The 19,947-nt window shown below is 54.5% G+C and overlaps 2 protein-coding genes across 2 annotated transcripts; one reads left to right on the top strand and one right to left on the bottom strand.

Moving 5' to 3' along the window:
• Positions 1-1,870: 1,870 nt before the first annotated feature.
• On the top strand, positions 1,871-2,782 carry LOC138928513 (uncharacterized). The gene has a single exon (XM_070285668.1). The coding sequence runs from the start codon at positions 1,871-1,873 to the stop codon at positions 2,780-2,782; it is 912 nt and encodes a 303-aa protein (XP_070141769.1).
• A 1,246-nt stretch (positions 2,783-4,028) lies between these two features.
• Positions 4,029-7,677, bottom strand: LOC121502492 (nucleolar protein dao-5-like). The gene is made up of 4 exons (XM_041776175.2): positions 5,417-7,677; positions 5,297-5,316; positions 4,285-4,618; positions 4,029-4,251 (listed from the first exon to the last, which is right to left on the bottom strand). Exons 1-4 carry the CDS (start codon positions 7,675-7,677, stop codon positions 4,029-4,031), a joined length of 2,838 nt encoding a protein of 945 aa, XP_041632109.2.
• Positions 7,678-19,947: the final 12,270 nt, after the last annotated feature.

A 19,947-nucleotide genomic window follows, 5' to 3' on the forward strand; every position in this document is an offset into this window, starting at 1 on the left:
CATTGCGGGGCTCAAGCTCTAAGAGCCATTGCCAGACAACAATATTGGATTCTCAATGATAAAACAATGGCAAGAAGCATAATTCACAGCTGTGTCAGATGTACAAAGGCACGGCCCAAGTTGATGCAACAAATCATGGGCAACCCACCAGCTGACCGAGTAACACAAGCTCGGCCATTCTTTAACTCTGGTGTTGACTACTGTGGACCGATTTGGATTCATCACAAACTACGTGGAAAAAGACCTGATAAGGCTTACATTGCAGTCTTCTGCTGTTGTGCAACAAAGGCAGTTCATCTGGAGTTAGTAAGTGATTTGACAACAGATGCATTTTTAGCTGCACTTCGACGATTTTTGGGTCGACGCGGAAAATGTCAGACTATTCACTGTGACAACGCAACAAACTTTGTCGGTGCCAACAATCAATTGAAGGCCTTAGAGGAAGCTATATTCACCGACAAGGCTCAAGAACAGATTATAAACCATTGCAATAAAAAGCAAGTGGAGTTTAAGTTCATACCGCCCCGAGCACCATCGTTTGGCGGGCTTTGGGAAGCTGCGGTGAAATCCGCGAAGCGGCTGCTAGTATCAGTCACAGCCACAGCTTCATTAACATTTGAGGAGCTTAACACCGTAATCGTGGAAGTCGAAGCAATCCTCAATTCCCGACCGCTGACACCGATGTCATCTGATCCAACAGATACATCAGCTCTGACTCCTGGCCATTTTTTGATTGGTGAACCGTTGACCGCCGCTCCCGATGCAAATCTAGCCTCACCAGGGAAAACGTTGGTGAAAAGATGGGAATTAGTGTCCAGATTAAAGCAAATGTTCTGGGACCAATGGTCTATGGAGTATCTACAAGAGCTTCAGATGCGCAACAAGTGGAAAACCGCATTACAAAACGTGAAGGAGGGACTACTTGTGCTAGTCAAGGAAGACAACGTGCCTGTGATGAGTTGGCCAATGGGACGAATAGTGAAGACTTATCCCGGTAAGGACAACCATGTCCGAGTAGTAGATGTAAAGACTGCATCTGGGATCTTCAAACGGTCAGTAACTCGTCTCGCGCCACTGTTGAAAGAAGAAACCGCCGTCAAACGTCCGCACAGTTCCGTCGAAGATACAACGTCAAAGGATGAAATGCCAACTCAGAGAAGGAAGGTGTCACCTTCAATCCTTCCAACCTTGCTGGCAATGTTACTCATGCTGCCACTAGCGACATGATAATGTAATAACTGAACTCAAACACAAGTGTTCAGAATTACAAAACGTCAATGCATGTAACTCTATATATGCGCACTTCCAACACGTACATGCCGAGTTACAAGCCGGAAATGAGCTTATTAATCACTCACGGCAGCGAAGATCACCGCTAGATATAGTCGGTAATGTGGCGAACTCATTATTTGGCGTGCTGGATTCCAAATATGCTGAAGATATGTCCAAGGTCATAAACGATGTCAAATCAAACGAGGACGTATTAATGATGCTACTGAAGAACCAAACATCAATCTTGGATTCCACTATAAATGTGGTAAGGAAAAGCAATTCAGCTACCAACGACCGCATACGAAACATAGAACGACAAATAGATGCTCTCACCAGAGAACGAGGAAAATATCAAGGCAACTATCTGCAACAAGCATTCATGATCCTGACAGCCCAACTCACTCTACTGGCAAATGGAATGCAGCGAATGCAAAATGAGATAACCAACGTTCTTACCGACATTCGCCACCGAACAATTAGCCCCATGCTAGTTTCTCCCCAACAATTAAGGGATCAACTTGATCAGATTAGGGAGCACATCCCACCGGATCAACAGCTGCCAGTCTCTTCAAATGACGTAATACAACTCTATCGAATCATGCATGCCGAGGGAACAACAACCACTGACCATGTTATCTTCAAAATATCGCTGCCATTAGTATCCACAGCGCAGCAAGAAGTTTTCAGCGTCTTCCCCATCCCTGCATGGAAGGCAGGAAGCTGGCATGAATTCAAGCTCAAAACAAGGATCATAACTGTCAATGCCCATAGAGATCAATTCATGGGACTAACTACTGACGAGTTTGATCAATGTCTACAATTGCCAAAGGATGAACACATATGCGTCAATCATCAAGCTACGTTTAGCGTAGATAATCGATGTGAATTTCAGTTGTTCAATAACAAGACTGAGACGGAATGTGAGACTGCTAAATCGAAGTTCGATTTAATATGGTCAGCAACACATCAACGAAACAGATGGATGTTTGCAACCCACAGTCCGATCGAACTGCAGGCGGTATGCAAGGGAGTTCCCTCCACGGTACAAATGGAAGGAACAGGCTTACTATCACTCACCGCAGGTTGCACGGCGCGCAACTCAAAAATCAGTGTTAGTACATTTAGCACAAGTCGCAGCGAGACAAAAGCAGCATATGTTCGTTTTGGCAACATCACCAAGATAGACATAGAAGAGACACCGAAACCAGTCGGAGAATCGACAACCAAGATAACTGACGCCGAATTAGGCGAATTAGATGCCCTACAACAACAACTGGCCAAACTAAAAGATGCGAAGTACGAAAATCAAGTCAGCGTTGTACACCATCATCAAGTAGCCGCCTATGTGGCACTATCAATATCAATACTACTGATCGTGACCCTGAGTCTACGATATCGACGAATCAATTGGAGAACACCACAATGCAGTCCCAATCCCCGGACAACAAGTGAACAGCCAGTACCCGAACCTACCCCACGGAGTTTTTCGTTCGACATTACTGAAGGTTGAACACCCGTTCAACGGCCGGGAGAATGTTCAGTCGCTGCAATATATATATAATTCATAATCATAACATTAGATAATCTGTAATTCGTCAGACGCAGCACTCTCATATGCAGCCAAAATAAAGTATAGATTACCAGGTCAAGCGCATATGTAGATTCTGCTGACGCGATGAAGTAGAATGGAGCAATAGCCTCATTCTGCATATACCATTACAACCTACATTATTCTTCCACATCAACATTTGTAACCAGAAGCATATTTGTTTCCGCATGCACTAGCAACCTACATTATTCTTTATCATTAATATTCGTAAATGCAAGCACATTTGTTAGCTATAAATATCGTTAAGTTTTGTAACGAATCTCTCCGGCCGGGATAGATCCCAGTCGTGACCAGGGATCCTCTTCAAGAAATTTATTTAGAGGGGACGGAAATATTTATAGGAATTTATTATAACAGCGTGCGGGACCCGGGTTGCGAATTTACGCGCACTTAGTTCTGATCCCCGAGGGTCGGCAACGTGACTGCCAGACGAGGTGGTCACGAGATGCTCTAGGAGCAGGCGGGGCACACGCGCTGCTTGTCAATGGCCGGTCGCCGCGCTGCTTTTACCGACTCGTCGATCTGCTTGATCGGTCGGTCCCTGACAGAAAGCTGCTCGTCGCGAACTGCTTTAGACACTGCTTGCGCCTACTGCTTGTTTGTACTGCTTTCGCCGGTGCGCGGAGTGGCAACTCCGGTGGACTCCCGGCGGGATTTGGTTGATCTCGCCCAGAATTCGGGCGACGTGGGTCGAGGGAATGGCCAGGGCGTCAGAGAGGTGTTAGTCAACTCCGGCTGGGCACGGAGGCTGGCTACGGGTCGGTCAGGCAGAGATTCTCGAGTCACCGTGGTGATGCGGAATGGCCAATGCAGGCGTGGCGGCAGCGTGTGTCGGAGTGTCCCTACTCTAGGAGTGGATACGGACGCGGATGCACTCGTAGTCGTGGCGGTACACAGTACGCGGGAAAACAGGGGTAGTGTGGCGCGACGGCTACGGGCACAAGAAGGGGGTCCCTAGTGGGGCGAAGGCAGAGGAGCACGTGTCCTCCAGTCGCGGCGGCACGTTGAGCACGGAAGGAGCCTGTGCTGGCGTGGCGCTGCGGCTGCAGGTATGACAGAGGGTCCTAAACTGTGCGTGGACGGAGGAGTATGTGTACTCCAGTCGCGGCGGCGCGCTGTGCACGGAAGAGCCGGTGCTGGCGTGGCGCTACGACTGCAGTTGCGATAGAGGATTCCTAAGCTGGGCGTGGGCGGAGGAGTAGGTATCCTCCAGTCGCGGCGGCACGCTGTGCACGGAATGAGCCTGTGCTGGCGTGACGCTGCGGCTGTGGGCACGGGAAAGGATTCCTAACTGAACGAGGGCAGAGGAGCAGGTGTCCTCCAGTCGCGGCGGCACGCTGGGCACGGAATGAGCCTGTGCTGGCGTGACGCTGCGGCTGTGGGCACGGGAAAGGATTCCTAACTAAACGAGGGCAGAGGAGCAGGTGTCCTCCAGTCGCGGCGGCACGCTGTGCACGGTAAGGGCCTGTGCTGGCGTGACGCTGCGGTGGGGAGCACGGGAGAGGATTCCTAGCGGCGTGGGGCAGAGGAGCAGGTGGCCTCCAGTCGCGGCGGCGCGCTGTGCACGGAAAGGGCCTGTGCTGGCGTGACGCTGCGGCGGGGAGCACGGGTGAGGATTCCTAACGGCGTGGGGCAGAGGAGTAGGTGTCCTCCAGTCGGGGCGGCACGTTATGCACGGAATGGACCTGCGCTGGCGTGACGCTGCGGCTGGGAGCACGGGAGAGGATCGATGGGAGGCTGGATGGCCGTAAAACACGTGCGAATGGAAATGTCGAAACGCAGTATTTTGGGGCCGCCAGCGGGACAGAGATCGGGGAACCTGAAAACCGTGACCAATACTACCAAGGAAATACTACTACGGGTAGGTTCAATTGTTAGTTTATTGGTTATTGGGTTATCTAAGTGTGTAGCCTACTACTGCCTTACAGAATTGCCTCCTGTAACTTACGAAACTAGCCCACGTGTCAGCGGGCGTGGGGGCTGTCGCGGTGGTTTTCTTGTCACTGTGTCGGTTTGTTTCTCGTCGTTAATGTCGCGGTGCGGGCGTGTTCGTCGCGGGATGGGACGAGGACGCGATATACTTTGATTGTTTGACTCGGTCGCGGAGGCGCGGCGATGGGCACGTCTGCCTCGGTGCAAAGTTTTCGACGGAAGAGAGCGAATCCCGGAAGACGCGAGCTGTCATAGCTTTTGAGTGAACCGGTGGTTCGAACCGGTTCACCGAGAACGGATCTGGTTCGACTAGTTCGACTAGTCGATAATGTGCCCGATTTAGCGACCTCTGAGGTGCTAACTTAGCTTATTCGTTAGCTTAATTATCCCTATTTAAATATACTCCACGGTTGTCTTGATTACGGCTCCAATGCCAACTAAAGAAGTTTTAATAATAATGTATTGGCTTCAGTGCCGACTTACTCTCTAAACTTAAACTATGGCTATAATATGGGGGGAATGGTTATATGCTTAGTATCTAGGGCTTATTTCGTATAGGAGGTTGTGCGCCTGTAGAATAGAGGCGTCACACTCCCTTCTTACTCCGCCCGGCCGAAACGGATCTGGACTTCTCCTGTCGTTTTCATGGGGATTTGGTATGGTCCTTCCTGCGTGCGGACGCGGAAGCGCTGACGGGAGTACTGTGCGGCATGGCTCCGGCGCGCTATCTCCTGCCAAACCGCCAGTGGAACTCGCTGGTCGTGCGTGTTAGTCCACCAGGCGGCTGGTATGGCGACTCGCTCGGGCGCTGGGTCGTCGGTGGTGAAATCATCCGCCGGAGGGGCTCGACGAGCAAAGCGTGGCGCCGGAGGTGGAACCTCGTCGGCGGTGGTGGCCGCAGGAACTGGGCGCGGGAAGCGCGGTGCCGGAGGTGGGACCTCGTCGGCGGTGGTGGCCGCAGGGACTGGGCGCGGGAAGCGCGGTGCTGGAGGTGGGACCTCGTCGGCGGTGGTGGTCGCAGGGACTGGGCGCGGGAAATGCGGCGCTGGAGGGGCACTTGGGTCCCAGTCTGGGATTAATTCTTGTACAAGACCCTCTATTCCCGGCTCGAGCGCCTCCATGAGCATATCCATCGTGCCCGGAGAGAGATCGAACCCGCGATCTCCGAAGCCGACACGTGGGGTGGCTGGGGGAGTGACCTCCTCGTGGGTAGTGGAGCGGCTATGGTTCGCTGCCCGGCGGTTGATCTCGGCAGCGTTGGGCGGCGCGTTCCTTGCGGTGGCTATCCCGCGGCGGTGGGCCGAGGATCGCTGGTTTGGCATAGCAATGTTCGGCGGTGGCCGTGGTTGCGCCTCCTTGCGGCGGAATTTTTGTCCCGTCTCCGTCTCGCTATCGCTGCTCTCAGATTCCCACTCCATCGCCTTCCCGGTGGGCTGGTAGCCCTGCTCGGTGGTTTCGTTAGCGATGGGAATTGAGCCTCGGCTTGAGGATGCTAGCGGGGCGTTGTCGTCCGCCTGGTTGGTGCTGTGGCGCGTTTGCTGGCTGGTAGACGCCAATGGTGTGTCGTTGTATGTCTGGAGGTGGAGCGCCTGTTTGCTCGTTGATGCCAGTGGTGCGTTGTCGTCGGCCCGGTCGCCGGGGAAGATGGGTAGGACCGCATCCTCCCCCAGTGCTGGCGACGGGGGGCGGACCTCGGGGGTGTTTCCCAAGTCCATCTCCCAGTCCTCGTCCGGGGCCATTATACACAGCCTCTCCGGTGACGGGGGAAAGGTGACGATCGGGTCAGGAGTTGGCCGGAAGGGTGCCTCGATGAGGATGGAGGTGTAGCGGGCGTGGATTAACTGAATCCACGATCCCCGCCAGAACCCGTACGGCTCCTCTCCTTCCCATTGATAGTGGGCTGCCGAGGGGGCACCAGCGTCTGGCTCGCTGTCGCTGCTAATTGTTTGCGCGTCGTCGTTGCTCTGCTCGCTGGCTCCCTCCCCGTGGTATCCGGGGTACAAAGGGGTGGCGTCGCTGTCGGTGGCATACTCCAGCACGTAGTCCTCGTCGCGCGTCGGGGCAGCTGGACTGGGGGATCGGGAGTCTCCCTCCTCGTCGTCGTCCTCGTCTGACTCCGGGTTCTGCTGGCGAGGGCTACATGGACTGTAACGCCCTTCAGGTGGTGGAGCAGCAGCGGTCGAGTCGGGGTATCCTGGAGCGGGGCGCGGGTTGTGGAACCAACGCGAGTGACCCGGCGCGTCCGGATTTGGCGGGCCCGGGTTGTAGAACCACCGGGAGTGGCCCGGCGCATCCGGGTTGTGATACCCTTGATAGGGTCCCGACGGCGGAGCTTGAGAGCAGGGGACCCTGCGTCCAGTCCTGTCCGTGTAGTACGGGGAGGTCGAGCGGCCCGAGGGTCGTGGAGGCGTTGGTGGCGCGGCGCGCCGTGGTGGCGATGTTGAGGGGGCCTCATCCGAAGACTCGGACATCGGGTGCGGCGTGGCCCGGTGCGGTGGCGCTCTGGCCGTAGTTGGCTGCATCGGGGGCGACGGGGCTCGGGAGCGGCCCGAGGGTCGTGGAGGCGTTGGTGGCGCGGCGCGCCGTGTTGGCGAGGCTGACGGAGACTCGTCCGAAGACTCGGACATCGGGTGCGACGTGGCTCGGCGCGGTGGCGCTCTGGACATGGTTGGCTGCATCGGGGGCGACGGGGCTCGGGTAGGGCCTCGAGCCTGTCGGATCCCGGTTGGGCAAGCTCTTGTGGGTCTGCCGGCGTAGTATGTGCCAGGGCGTAGCCGGGGTTCGCGGCCGGTCGTTGGCCTGTCGTAAGCTCCATTGGGAGCCGTGTTCTCTTCGTCGCTGGAGTTGATTGTGATGGGTTCCATCCTGGTTAGCTCGTGGCGCGCGCGTAGATACGTCTATGGGAGAAAAGAACTATCCAAACTTAAACTAACCAGTACTTAAATGTTAATGTCCTAACGGGCAGTAGTAGGCAAAAGTTCTAATGTTAATCTAATTGCTAACAATGGTCTTAGGGTTAGGGGGAACCTAGTGGGCTACTTAAATTCACCCCTCGCTGATATCGCGGTCGGGTGACCGTGGCTTGTCGGACCCGGGTTGAACACCGGCGTTGTCCTCCGACATGGCGTCGTCGTCGGTGTCTGCATCACTTGTGGGAAGAAAAGAATGGAATTCTTTTAAGTCGGCGATATTGGCAAGGCGGCCCTTTCGTTTCCCGGGCAAGCGGATTCGGGCTATGTTTGGGGACGGAAGGGCGACCACTTTATATGGCCCGTCGAACTTGGGCGCGAGTTTTGCAGCGAACCCGTCCACCGCTTTGGATAGGTGATGTTGGCGCACGAGGACCAGGGAGCCGATGGTGGGCCTCCATGCCCGACGCCTGAGGTCGTACTGCCGTCCTTGGTCGCGGCTTGCCTTCTGGATGTTTGTTTGGACGATCTGGAAAATTTCCTTCAGTCGTCCAGCTCGGTCGGCAGGGGTCTCCGGAGCGACGCCTGCTCCCGGTGTCACTTGATCGTACCATGAGCCTGGTAACCGCGGCTCTCGCGCCTGTAGTATTAAAGCCGGGCTGTACCCTGTGGTCTCCGAAACGCTGGTATTGATGGCGAGGCTCAGTTCAGGTATTAGCTGATCCCACGTACTCTGATCGCTGCCGACGTACTGAGAGATCATGGTCTTGACTGTGCGGTTCGCTCGCTCCGTGGGGTTCTCGCGTGGACAATAGGGGGCCGTGTATTGAAGTTCTACGCCCATCTCCCTAAGGAATCCTCTGAAGGCCTTGCTGGTGAATTGGGTGCCATTGTCGCACACCAGTTTCTTTGGAGCTCCAAACCTCCCAATGATCCTTTCGCGGAACGCCTGTATCAACGTGGTGGTGGTGGCTTTTCGCAATGGGACTAATTCCACCCACTTGGTGAAACTATCGAAGAAGACCAGCAGCATTGTGTTTCCTGCCTTGGAGCGCGGTAGTGGTCCCACGAAGTCTGCACATACGATGCCGAAGGGTTCATCGACCTGTCTCGTCAGCATCCTTCCTGCTTGTGCCTTTTGCTCTGCTTTATATTTCTGGCAGAGGGCGCATTGACGGACGTATTGTTTCACGTCGCGGAACATTCCGGGCCAGTAATATTTTTGTGAGATCCGCAGAATCGTCTTCCGGGTGCCAAAGTGACCAGCCGTGAGCGCGTCGTGGCATTCTTGGAGGATCCGCGCTCGATGCTCAGCCGCAACGCAGAGCTTCCAGGGGATATAATCCTGGTCGTCTGGGCGGTGTCCGAGGTGTCGGTACAGCTCTCCGTTCTGAATGACATAGTCGGGAAATCTCTGGGGGTCATCCTGAACATCCGCCAGTTTTCGTTTCAGCCATTTGCACAATCGTTCGTCTGGCATTAGTCGCTGGAGGTGCTCCAGTGGTTGCCGGGATAGGGCATCGGCGACCACGTTATATTTCCCGAGGCGATAGTGGACATCGTATTGGTACTGTTGAAGATCTAAGGCCCACCTGGCGATCCTTCCAGTCGGGTTCTCAATTTGATCTAACCATTTCAGGGCCAAGTGGTCTGTGATCACGTCGAAGCGATAGCCCTCGAGATAGCATCGGAGCTTGCGGATTCCCCAGACGATGGCTAGGCATTCCTTTTCCGTAGGGGAGTAGTTGAGTTCGGCAGCGTCTAGCTTCCGACTCACGTATGCAATGACCCGTTCTTGTCCCTCTATTTCCTGCGTCAGCACACCTCCGAGTCCATAGTTACTCGCGTCGGTCTGGAGCGTCATCTTGACGGAAAAGTCTGGACATGCCAGTACCGGAGCATCCGTTAGCAGACTTTTGAGGAGCTCGAAGGCTTTCTGTTGTTCTTGCTCCCACTTCCACCGCTGGTTTTTGCGCAGCAAGTTCGTCATGGGCTGAACAACAGACGCGAAGTTCGGTACGAACCTCCTGTACCATGAGGCCATGCCTAGGCATCTGCGTAACTCTCGAAGACTCGTGGGTGGACTGAGGTTCCGCACGGCGGCTACCTTTTCAGGGTCCGTGTGAATGCCCTGGTCGCTAATGACGTGGCCGAGATAAACCAACTTCCGTTTGAAGAAGGAACATTTGTCTTGGTTTATCCGTAAGTTCGCCTTCCTGAGCCGCTTGAAGACTCTCCGCAAATTTTCCATGTGCTCTTCGAGACTGGCACCGATGACGATTATGTCGTCTAGATAAGCGAAGGCATATGGGTCCAAGTCTGGCCCGATCACGCTGTCGAGCGCTCGCTGGAAGGTGGCTGGAGCCGAATGGAGCCCAAAAGGCATGACCCGCCACTGGAAAAGGCCGCGGCCAGGGACCGTAAAGGCGGTACACGCCCGACTGCCTGCTTCCATTGGAATCTGCCAATAGCCATTGCGCAAATCCAAGGTGGAAATATACTTTGCGTTTCGAAGCCGCTCAAGGATATGGTTGATACGCGGCAGTGGATACGCGTCGGGGATCGACTTGGCATTTAGCTGACGATAATCTACGCACATGCGCCATTGTCCAGTCTTTTTCCTGACCAGGACCAAGGGAGCGCTGTGCGGACTGCGCGATGGCTCGATGCAATGCTGATCAAGGAGGGCGTCCACCTGCTCGTCGATGATCTTCTGCATAGCCGGGTTCTTTGGGAAATACCGCTGCTTGATGGGCCGATCGTCTCGCATGGTAATCCTATGCTCGGCGATATTGGCCACTCCGGTCATTCCCTCGAATTGAACCAGCTGTTCGTATAAAAACTCCTGGATACGAGGGTCTTGTTCCTCGTTGGTGGCCTCGGGGGCGCCCTCAAGATTCTCCTCGGGTGTCTCGGGGTGTGTGTCGATGTGTGCCTCTGTGTGCTTGTCCTCGGTGTTTACCATCTCATGTAGGTTCATGAGATTACTCTCAGAGGTTCCTGTGCTTGGGTTCCTGTGTGCCTCTGTGTATTTCCCTTGTTTGCCCGCGCTGGGGCTCTCGTGTGTCTCTGCGTGTCTACCTTGTGTGCCCGCGCTGGGGCTCTCGTGTGTCTCTGCGTGTCTTCCTTGTATGCCCGCGTCGGGGCTCCTGTGTGTCTCTGTGTGTCTTCCTTGTGTGCCCGCGTCGGGGCTCCCGTGTGTCTCTGTGTGTTCATTGTATTGCTCTCCGGCGTTAGTATTCTCGTGTATCTTGTGTTGCTCTCCGGCGTGTGTCTCCGTGAAATGGTCGGCGATGCCCAGGCGGGGGTCTTCCGGGCGAGTAGGCGGTGCTTCCTTGCTCAGCTCGGATCCGGCTGGGCCCCGTGGGCTGGGTGGTTCGGTGGTTCGAGAGTCCGTTGTATGTATGCTGCGTCTCGCGTCTCTGGGTGGCCTCATGTCCCGCTCTTCCGGCTGTCGTCTCGACAGGATGAGTTTGGCCGTCCCACACTGGATGGTGGTGCCGATCGTGGCCAGGAAATCCATGCCCAGGATCAGGGGTTCCAGCATGGCCGGCATAACGAAGAGGGGCACCTGGATAGTCTTCCGAGCGAGGGTGATATCGGCGCGCAGGAGTTGTCGAACCTCGACTCGCGAGGTGTCGGCCAAGTTAATTTGGGTGCGGATCTCCTGAAACTGGTGTCGTTGGCCAACTAGGTTGGCGACTTCCTGGCTGATGAAGCTCTTCGATGCGCCAGTGTCGATGGTGGCCAGACGTCGATGGCCACCGATCTCGACTTCTGCGGCGATCCTCCCTCTCTCGATTCTTAGCGGCGCGTTTACAAGGTGTTCGTTGCGGGATTGGTCCCCAACGGACTCCGCCGGTCGTGGGGACCCGCTCCGTTTCCCGGCTGGGGTCGGCGGCAGCACTCTAAGGTGCGAACATCGCGTCGTCCGCAGTCCCAGCAAAAGTATAGCCGAGGGTTCCGGCATTCGCGGCTGAAATGCCCGGAATCCCCGCAATTTCGGCACGCATCCTGCACGTTGATGCGGCGATCTGGTGTCGCTACCCGGTTTACTCGCACGGGCGCGGGCGGCCGTACCTGACCTGGCGTCCGCGGAACGTCGTTTGTTCTGGTGCACCCGGGAGAAAATGTTTGACCCCCACTGTGGGGAGGCGGACGGAAGGAGGGGCTACTCGGAGGCGTTGACATTGCTTGGGATCGCCCTAGGCTACGTCGCCTGACGGCTTCGAATTCGGTTGCCAGTTGGGCCAGCTCCCCAATTGTTTGGAACTCGCTGCGCCGAATGTACATCTGATAGTCGGGTGCGATATTCTCGTACAGGCGGTCGAGCTCCTGGGTCTCGTTGTAGCCCGCGTGGCGCATGAGAACGCGAAGGTCGAGCATATAATCTTTGAAAGTTTCTTCTCCTAGCTGCTCGCGACTCCGGATTCGGTCGTCCAAGCGCTGGAGGTACCTGGGCGGGAGGAAAAACTCGAGGAATTCCCGTCGGAATGTAGCCCAATCAGCCTCTTGGAGGCGGCTGGTTTGAAACCACTTGTCGGCCCTGCTCGTCAGCAGTTCCGCCATGGCTCGAGGGAGGAGTCCTAGGTCGATTCCATAAGACAAGGCCCGACTTTCGACCTGTTCGATGAAGGCCAATGGGTCGGAGTACCCATCAAATTGCAAACCCCATTTGCGGATCCGCTCTGGGACGCACACAAAGTCGCGACGGGGCCGGTCGTAGCTCGGCTCAGCGTAGGTTTCTCGAGCGGTAGTGAAAGTAGGAGGGGCGGCGACGGCGAGGCTTGGGGCGGTAACAGTGAAGCTGGGAGTGGTAACAACGAAGCTAGTTAGAGGAACTGGAGTAGTGGAACCGGGGGCGCTACGTGGGCGTCCAGAATTGGCATTTTTGCCGGCGGAGAGACCACTGGGTCCCGGCCGCTCTTCTCCCTGAGGCACAGGGCTCGGGCCCCGAGTGATATATCGACGCTCCAGGTCGGCGAGTCGAGTCCACACTTCCTGTGGTTGCTCGGATTCCTTGATCAGGGTGACGAAGCTCCGTCGTAGGTCATCGACGACCCCGTCGGGAGAGAACCCAAATTCTTCCGCGAATGCTAATAATTCGGCCTTCGGGCGGGAATAGATCCACCGCGAGGAGACCCCAGGGTTTTTAAGTAAACGTGGAACGAACTCACCGGCAGGTTTCTGGTCCGTATCCATGGCTTCTGTTAGTCTCCGCTTGTATGTCTTCTCGTGTGTTGGTTGTATCAGGCAGTCTAGGCCGCTGGGGCACGTTGCGTGGATTAATTGTCTGTTGGCACTAACACTCGTTCGCGTTGACTTGGCGGAGACGCGGATGAGCTCGTGGGCTCCTGGACGCGGCTACTGGTGGACACGGTTGTCGCTTGTCGCGGTTACTGGGCGGTGCGATTGAATTTCGCGGTCGCCGGCACTTTTCGGCGGATTTTGATCGCGGAATTCGATGGAAGTTATTTTCCGGCTTTGGCCCGGGGCCACACGGCTGTTATCTAGGTGTTATTTTTCCTGGTTTTTAACCCAATCCCGTCCCTGCTCGGGCGCCACTTGTAACGAATCTCTCCGGCCGGGATAGATCCCAGTCGTGACCAGGGATCCTCTTCAAGAAATTTATTTAGAGGGGACGGAAATATTTATAGGAATTTATTATAACAGCGTGCGGGACCCGGGTTGCGAATTTACGCGCACTTAGTTCTGATCCCCGAGGGTCGGCAACGTGACTGCCAGACGAGGTGGTCACGAGATGCTCTAGGAGCAGGCGGGGCACACGCGCTGCTTGTCAATGGCCGGTCGCCGCGCTGCTTTTACCGACTCGTCGATCTGCTTGATCGGTCGGTCCCTGACAGAAAGCTGCTCGTCGCGAACTGCTTTAGACACTGCTTGCGCCTACTGCTTGTTTGTACTGCTTTCGCCGGTGCGCGGAGTGGCAACTCCGGTGGACTCCCGGCGGGATTTGGTTGATCTCGCCCAGAATTCGGGCGACGTGGGTCGAGGGAATGGCCAGGGCGTCAGAGAGGTGTTAGTCAACTCCGGCTGGGCACGGAGGCTGGCTACGGGTCGGTCAGGCAGAGATTCTCGAGTCACCGTGGTGTGCGGAATGGCCAATGCAGGCGTGGCGGCAGCGTGTGTCGGAGTGTCCCTACTCTAGGAGTGGATACGGACGCGGATGCACTCGTAGTCGTGGCGGTACACAGTACGCGGGAAAACAGGGTTAGTGGCGCGACGGCTACGGGCACAAGAAGGGGGTCCCTAGTGGGGCGAAGGCAGAGGAGCACGTGTCCTCCAGTCGCGGCGGCACGTTGAGCACGGAAGGAGCCTGTGCTGGCGTGGCGCTGCGGCTGCAGGTATGACAGAGGGTCCTAAACTGTGCGTGGACGGAGGAGTATGTGTACTCCAGTCGCGGCGGCGCGCTGTGCACGGAAGAGCCGGTGCTGGCGTGGCGCTACGACTGCAGTTGCGATAGAGGATTCCTAAGCTGGGCGTGGGCGGAGGAGTAGGTATCCTCCAGTCGCGGCGGCACGCTGTGCACGGAATGAGCCTGTGCTGGCGTGACGCTGCGGCTGTGGGCACGGGAAAGGATTCCTAACTGAACGAGGGCAGAGGAGCAGGTGTCCTCCAGTCGCGGCGGCACGCTGTGCACGGAAAGGGCCTGTGCTGGCGTGACGCTGCGGTGGGGAGCACGGGAGAGGATTCCTAGCGGCGTGGGGCAGAGGAGCAGGTGGCCTCCAGTCGCGGCGGCGCGCTGTGCACGGAAAGGGCCTGTGCTGGCGTGACGCTGCGGCGGGGAGCACGGGAGAGGATTCCTAACGGCGTGGGGCAGAGGAGTAGGTGTCCTCCAGTTGGGGCGGCACGTTATGCACGGAATGGACCTGCGCTGGCGTGACGCTGCGGCTGGGAGCACGGGAGAGGATCGATGGGAGGCTGGATGGCCGTAAAACACGTGCGAATGGAAATGCCGAAACGCAGTATTTTGGGGCCGCCAGCGGGACAGAGATCGGGGAACCTGAAAACCGTGACCAATACTACCAAGGAAATACTACTACGGGTAGGTTCAATTGTTAGTTTATTGGTTATTGGGTTATCTAAGTGTGTAGCCTACTACTGCCTTACAGAATTGACTCCTGTAACTTACGAAACTAGCCCACGTGTCAGCGGGCGTGGGGGCTGTCGCGGTGGTTTTCTTGTCACTGTGTCGGTTTGTTTCTCGTCGTTAATGTCGCGGTGCGGGCGTGTTCGTCGCGGGATGGGACGAGGACGCGATATACTTTGATTGTTTGACTCGGTCGCGGAGGCGCGGCGATGGGCACGTCTGCCTCGGTGCAAAGTTTTCGACGGAAGAGAGCGAATCCCGGAAGACGCGAGCTGTCATAGCTTTTGAGTGAACCGGTGGTTCGAACCGGTTCACCGAGAACGGATCTGGTTCGACTAGTTCGACTAGTCGATAATGTGCCCGATTTAGCGACCTCTGAGGTGCTGAACTCAGCTTATTCGTTAGCTTAATTATCCCTATTTAAATATACTCCACGGTTGTCTTGATTACGGCTCCAATGCCAACTAAAGAAGTTTTAATAATAATGTATTGGCTTCAGTGCCGACTTACTCTCTAAACTTAAACTATGGCTATAATATGGGGGGAATAGTTATATGCTTAGTATCTAGGGCTTATTTCGTATAGGAGGTTGTGCGCCTGTAGAATAGAGGCGTCACAGTTTGAATCAATAAAGTCAGTAATCATCTGCAATTCAAAGAGATCTTTACTCCTCCAACTGCAGTCCACCTAGTTCAAGTGCTGGGTGCGACACAAATAAGGCAATTAGTTTATGTACTATTTTGCCAGGCATCGAAGCCTACTCACACTAACAAACACTCATACAAACATTTTGGTGACCCCGACGTGATCAAAAAGATTTTTTCGTTTTCGTTTTTGAAAACGAGAAATTGGTGCTCCGGTAATCGAAAACGAAAGATTTTTTCGATTTGAAAAACGGGCCTTTTTCTTGCCGGAATGAAAAGTAAATGTGTTGCATTCGGGCGGTAATCGATAGCCGCAGGCGAAACAAATATCGTCTGGGATGCGCACCGAGGATAGGTTGGCAGGTCCAGGAAGAGGGGAAGTGGATCGCATCTCGAGCGCCTCATGCGATCCACACCGAAGGGGAAGTGTGGGAAGTATGTGCCGATCGCGAGAGAGGCTAGCTGCACCCACACCAAGGCACCAAAGAGTACTGGCCTTGAAAGCGGTTCTCGACCCCGGGAGAGAGAGGCGAGAAAAGTGGGTGAAGGAATTGGTGGGAACCGAGCCTATATAGGGCAAGGTGACCGCTAATGGCGGCCAGTAGGAAAAACCTCAAAAACCGCAAAAAAACCGAAAAATAAACCGGAAAACCGAAAACAGTACGGGAAGGTGAAAAAATATATATATTTCGGACGGGAGTGCGGGAAAAAAGCCAGGAATTAGAGAGAAGGATAAACGGAAACGGGAAGCCACGAGGGTGACCAGGAGCCGGTCGCCAGGAAACCAGAAAGAAGGGAAACAGCCAGGAAGAAATCAAAGTGAGTCCGTTCCAAACGGAACTAGAATTAAAATAAACCACGACACGTTCACAGGGTCCTGTGCCTTCTGGAGGCGAAATTCTGGGCGGGAGTAAATAGTGAAAGCAAAAATAAATCGGCCCCAACCCCAAAGTCGAACGGGTCCCGAATACTGGACCTCAAAGGCCGAGGTGCCACCGTCTCAGCCGGGACGAAGGTGACGGAAGCCCCAAAGAATCCACGGCCGGATAATATTATTAAATTTATTTATTTATGCAAGAAACAGTAGGCTAAATTATTTATTTATTTATTTCCGCCACATTTATTTATTTATTTAATTTATTCAATTCTATTTATTCATTTATTTATTAAATTTAAATCGATGTTATTTATTCTAAAGTGCCCGTGCTAATTTATTTTGTTTATTTGTTTGTCGGTGCGTAAGAAAATTTGTATGTGAATACATTAAATACATTTATTTGGCAATATAAAACGCCATAGTTAAAAAGCACCAAAACGCCGAACACCTGAAAATTTAAAAATGAAAAGCACGTAAAATTAAACCGAAGGCACCTAAATAACAATTATCAATTACATCCACCAACATGAACTAATAGACATCCGTGAACATAAACAATTACAGAAAAATTAACATAAATTAAAACTTAAGTCAAGAGGAGAGATAGATCTTTGATGCGACTGCGCTGCGAAGGCCGGTTTGTAGTGTAGGGGTATACTTGTGAAGATAAACCATTTTGGAAGTCCCGTCTCAGTCCCTTCATCTATTTTGGGGCTCCAAGTAGGTAGGATGTAGCTGAAATGACGAGGGTACATTTGAATAATTATATACATTGATATACATTTATACCTGTGCAAAAAATCGTTGTCTTGTTGTTGTTCGCTGCTCCACTGTCTTCATCGTCGTTTGTTCAATTTCCATATTTTCTGATATTGTTTTGCCCATGTGATGTTCTGAAAAGGAGAAATAAAAGTTTGTTAATTAGTTATATGTCAAAGTTAAATATGTATGATAATCTAGGAAATTAAAAAAAGTTTATAACGATGAGTTGCTAAGCGTTTCCGATTGGGGGGGAAAATGATGACTAGACCGTAGTCAGGAGTAGGCCGGCGAAGTCCGCCTGCCAAGGGGAGATCCGCCGAAGATGAGAGTCCGGATCTCTGGAAGGGAGGGGCGTCCAGGGCGATTCCAGCCGAGCCCAAGCCTACACTCCGAGAGAGGAGAAGAGAAAGATGAAGTAAGCCGGCAGTAATTGTTGTAAAGTAATGTAGTTTGTTTACGTTTCTTGTCGGTCCTTGTTGTTTTTTTTTTATTTGTTTTGCGGATTCCAGATCAGCTGGGATTTATGGTGCGACCTGCGGGCGAATGGGGAGAAATCCCCCTGAGAGGGGAGCCTGGCTAGCCGGCCTTGCCCCATCGAAAAAACTCAGGTCGTAACATAATGGCGCCCAAGCATCAAATAGGTAGCGAGGTGGCGAGTGTCCTTCCGACAAGGATAATCGCACCCACAATGCTGTTGATGAGAGAAAAAAGAAATATCTTCCAGCCGAGGGCTGAAATCCAGGTGGTTCGGCTGTCCAGGTTGGAAAGCGATGCGATGACTTATGTCGGCGGTTCTGAATGCCGTGCATAATAGCTCGCCGCAAGAAAACCTGGGCGACTGGAAGAGAAAAAAACCACAAAGTAATTGTCCAAATAATAAGTTTTGTTTTTGTCGAGAAACTCACCTAAAAATGGGGATTCTTCCAGAGGAGAGGGATGGCACTAGCGGCGAAATACGTCAGCTAGGAGGCTCACTTTCGTTGCCTGGTGGACGCGGGAGGATCTCCAAACAATGGATGAAGTGTGCAATAGGCTCCTGCCGGTTGCGACGCGGATGTGTGCGAGGGAATGACTGTTCTCCAGATGGCCCATGGGGACACAGGGTTCACCATGCGATGCATCCGGAACGGCCAAAGGACTCGCAAACACATCCGCGGCACAATTGGACAGGAAGCCAACAGAGAAGTGAGCGCCCTCGATGCCCTATCTTCCGTGCAGAAGATAGTGGATCCGACGGAGCTCGCTGGAAGTAGCAATCGATCTCGGAGTAGGCAAGAGACGTGAAAAAGCAGGAGGCAGTTGGCTCCGGCATGGCATCATTTTTTTTTCCCCTTTGTTGTCCAGATAGAGTTGTTTTTGTTGTGTTACGTCTAGAAAAAAAAAAAAAAGCGTGTTAAGTGTTAGGAAATAAAAAGTAGCGATAGGAACAGTGTAGGTGAATGGTCCAACCATACAACTTGCGGTCTAGAGCTGGGAACATGACCACTAGAACTCCCCCGAAGGATGGTCAGCAGGGCCGAGAGGAGGAAGGCGCAGTAGGAGGCGCAGCAGGCGGCGCAGCAGGCTATGCAGCAGGCGATGCAGCAGGGGACAGCTGGGAGCTGTCTCCCCCACGCCGCGGAATTCCGAGCGAGATCGCATCCTCGGTGAATGCAGCGGTGGCCCAGGCATACGAGACGCACCGGGCGGCGGCATCGGATGGCATCAGCCGGACGCTCCAGGAGGAGATTCGAAGCGGGTTCCTGGAGATGATGGCAATGATCAACCAAGTGATCCAGCCGTTAAAGGAGACGGCAGCCGCAGTCCAGACGCTGCAACAGCAGGCGGGTCGTGTTGACGTCGAGGCCGATGGCGGGTACGGAGCACCTAGACGCCAGGAGGTGGGAAGCGCCACGGGAGCGTATCCACGATCCAAGCGAGAGGAGGAAGTTGCGAGTAATTCACCGCCTAAACCACCTAGGGTGCACAGCGGCCAAGCGCGTTGGGACGTCGGCGCCGGATGGTTTCAAGGCGAACAGCAGCAGCAGCAGACAACCGGCGGGCAGCGATGCCGACATCAGACGGGGGATGACGACCGAAGATATAGCTTCGAGGGTCTCCGGGGCCCTGAAAGAAGAGGCGGTGAGAGGGGTGCGGATCGAGAAGTGGGAGATCTTCTTCGACGGCGACCCAAACAAGCTCGCCGTAGAAGACTTCGTCTTCAGGGTGGAATACCTACAACGGCAGTCTCGGTGTTCCTGGGACCAGGTGCTGAGTAACTTCTACCAGCTGATGCGAGGCCAGGCCGCCGAATGGTATTGGCAGCACGTCAAGGAGAATCCGCCGCAGACCTGGGACGACCTTAAGGAGAGCCTGGTGGCCAGATTCCGTGACATAGGCGGCGAGTTCGAGCGTCGGCGGGCGCTACAGGACCGACGGCAACAGCAGGGCGAATCGGTGGAAGAGTACTTCCGTGCGATGCGGCGGCTGGGTAACCGACTGATGGCACCCATACCGGAGTCAGAGATGATCCGTATCGTAAAAAAGGGACTTACCGCAGAGATTGCGAGATTTGTGTATGCCCTGAGGGTATACAGCGTGGAGCATCTGCGTGAGGAATGCCTGGAGGTGGAAGAGGCCTTCATGAAGCGGGAGGTCAGACCCACCTATCGCGGGCCGTCCAAGTTCCAGCCAAGCGGACGCCAGGTTGAAGAGGTGGCGGTCGACGGACCCGAGGTCGAGGCGGGAATTGAGGATCCGATCGTCGAGGAGGTTGCCAGGCCGAGATTGACCTGCTGGAACTGCGGCCAGACCGACCACGGTTTCCGCGATTGCCCGTCGCCAGAGCGGAAGAT

The sequence above is a fragment of the Drosophila kikkawai genome, chromosome 2L, assembly GCF_030179895.1.
Source record: "Drosophila kikkawai strain 14028-0561.14 chromosome 2L, DkikHiC1v2, whole genome shotgun sequence".
Taxonomy (NCBI): domain Eukaryota; kingdom Metazoa; phylum Arthropoda; class Insecta; order Diptera; family Drosophilidae; genus Drosophila; species Drosophila kikkawai.

Coding starts and splice junctions, on each gene's coding strand:
- LOC138928513 (XM_070285668.1), top strand. CDS start 1,871: ATGCATGCCGAGGGAACAACAACCACTGACCATGTTATCTTCAAAATA.
- LOC121502492 (XM_041776175.2), bottom strand. CDS start 7,677: ATGGAACCCATCACAATCAACTCCAGCGACGAAGAGAACACGGCTCCC. Junction 5,317..5,416: donor ATCCGTTTCGGCCGGGCGGA/GTAAGAAGGGAG, acceptor CCCATATTATAG/CCATAGTTTAAGTTTAGAGA. Junction 4,252..4,284: donor TGCTCCTCTGCCCTCGTTTA/GTTAGGAATCCT, acceptor CCACAGCCGCAG/CGTCACGCCAGCACAGGCTC.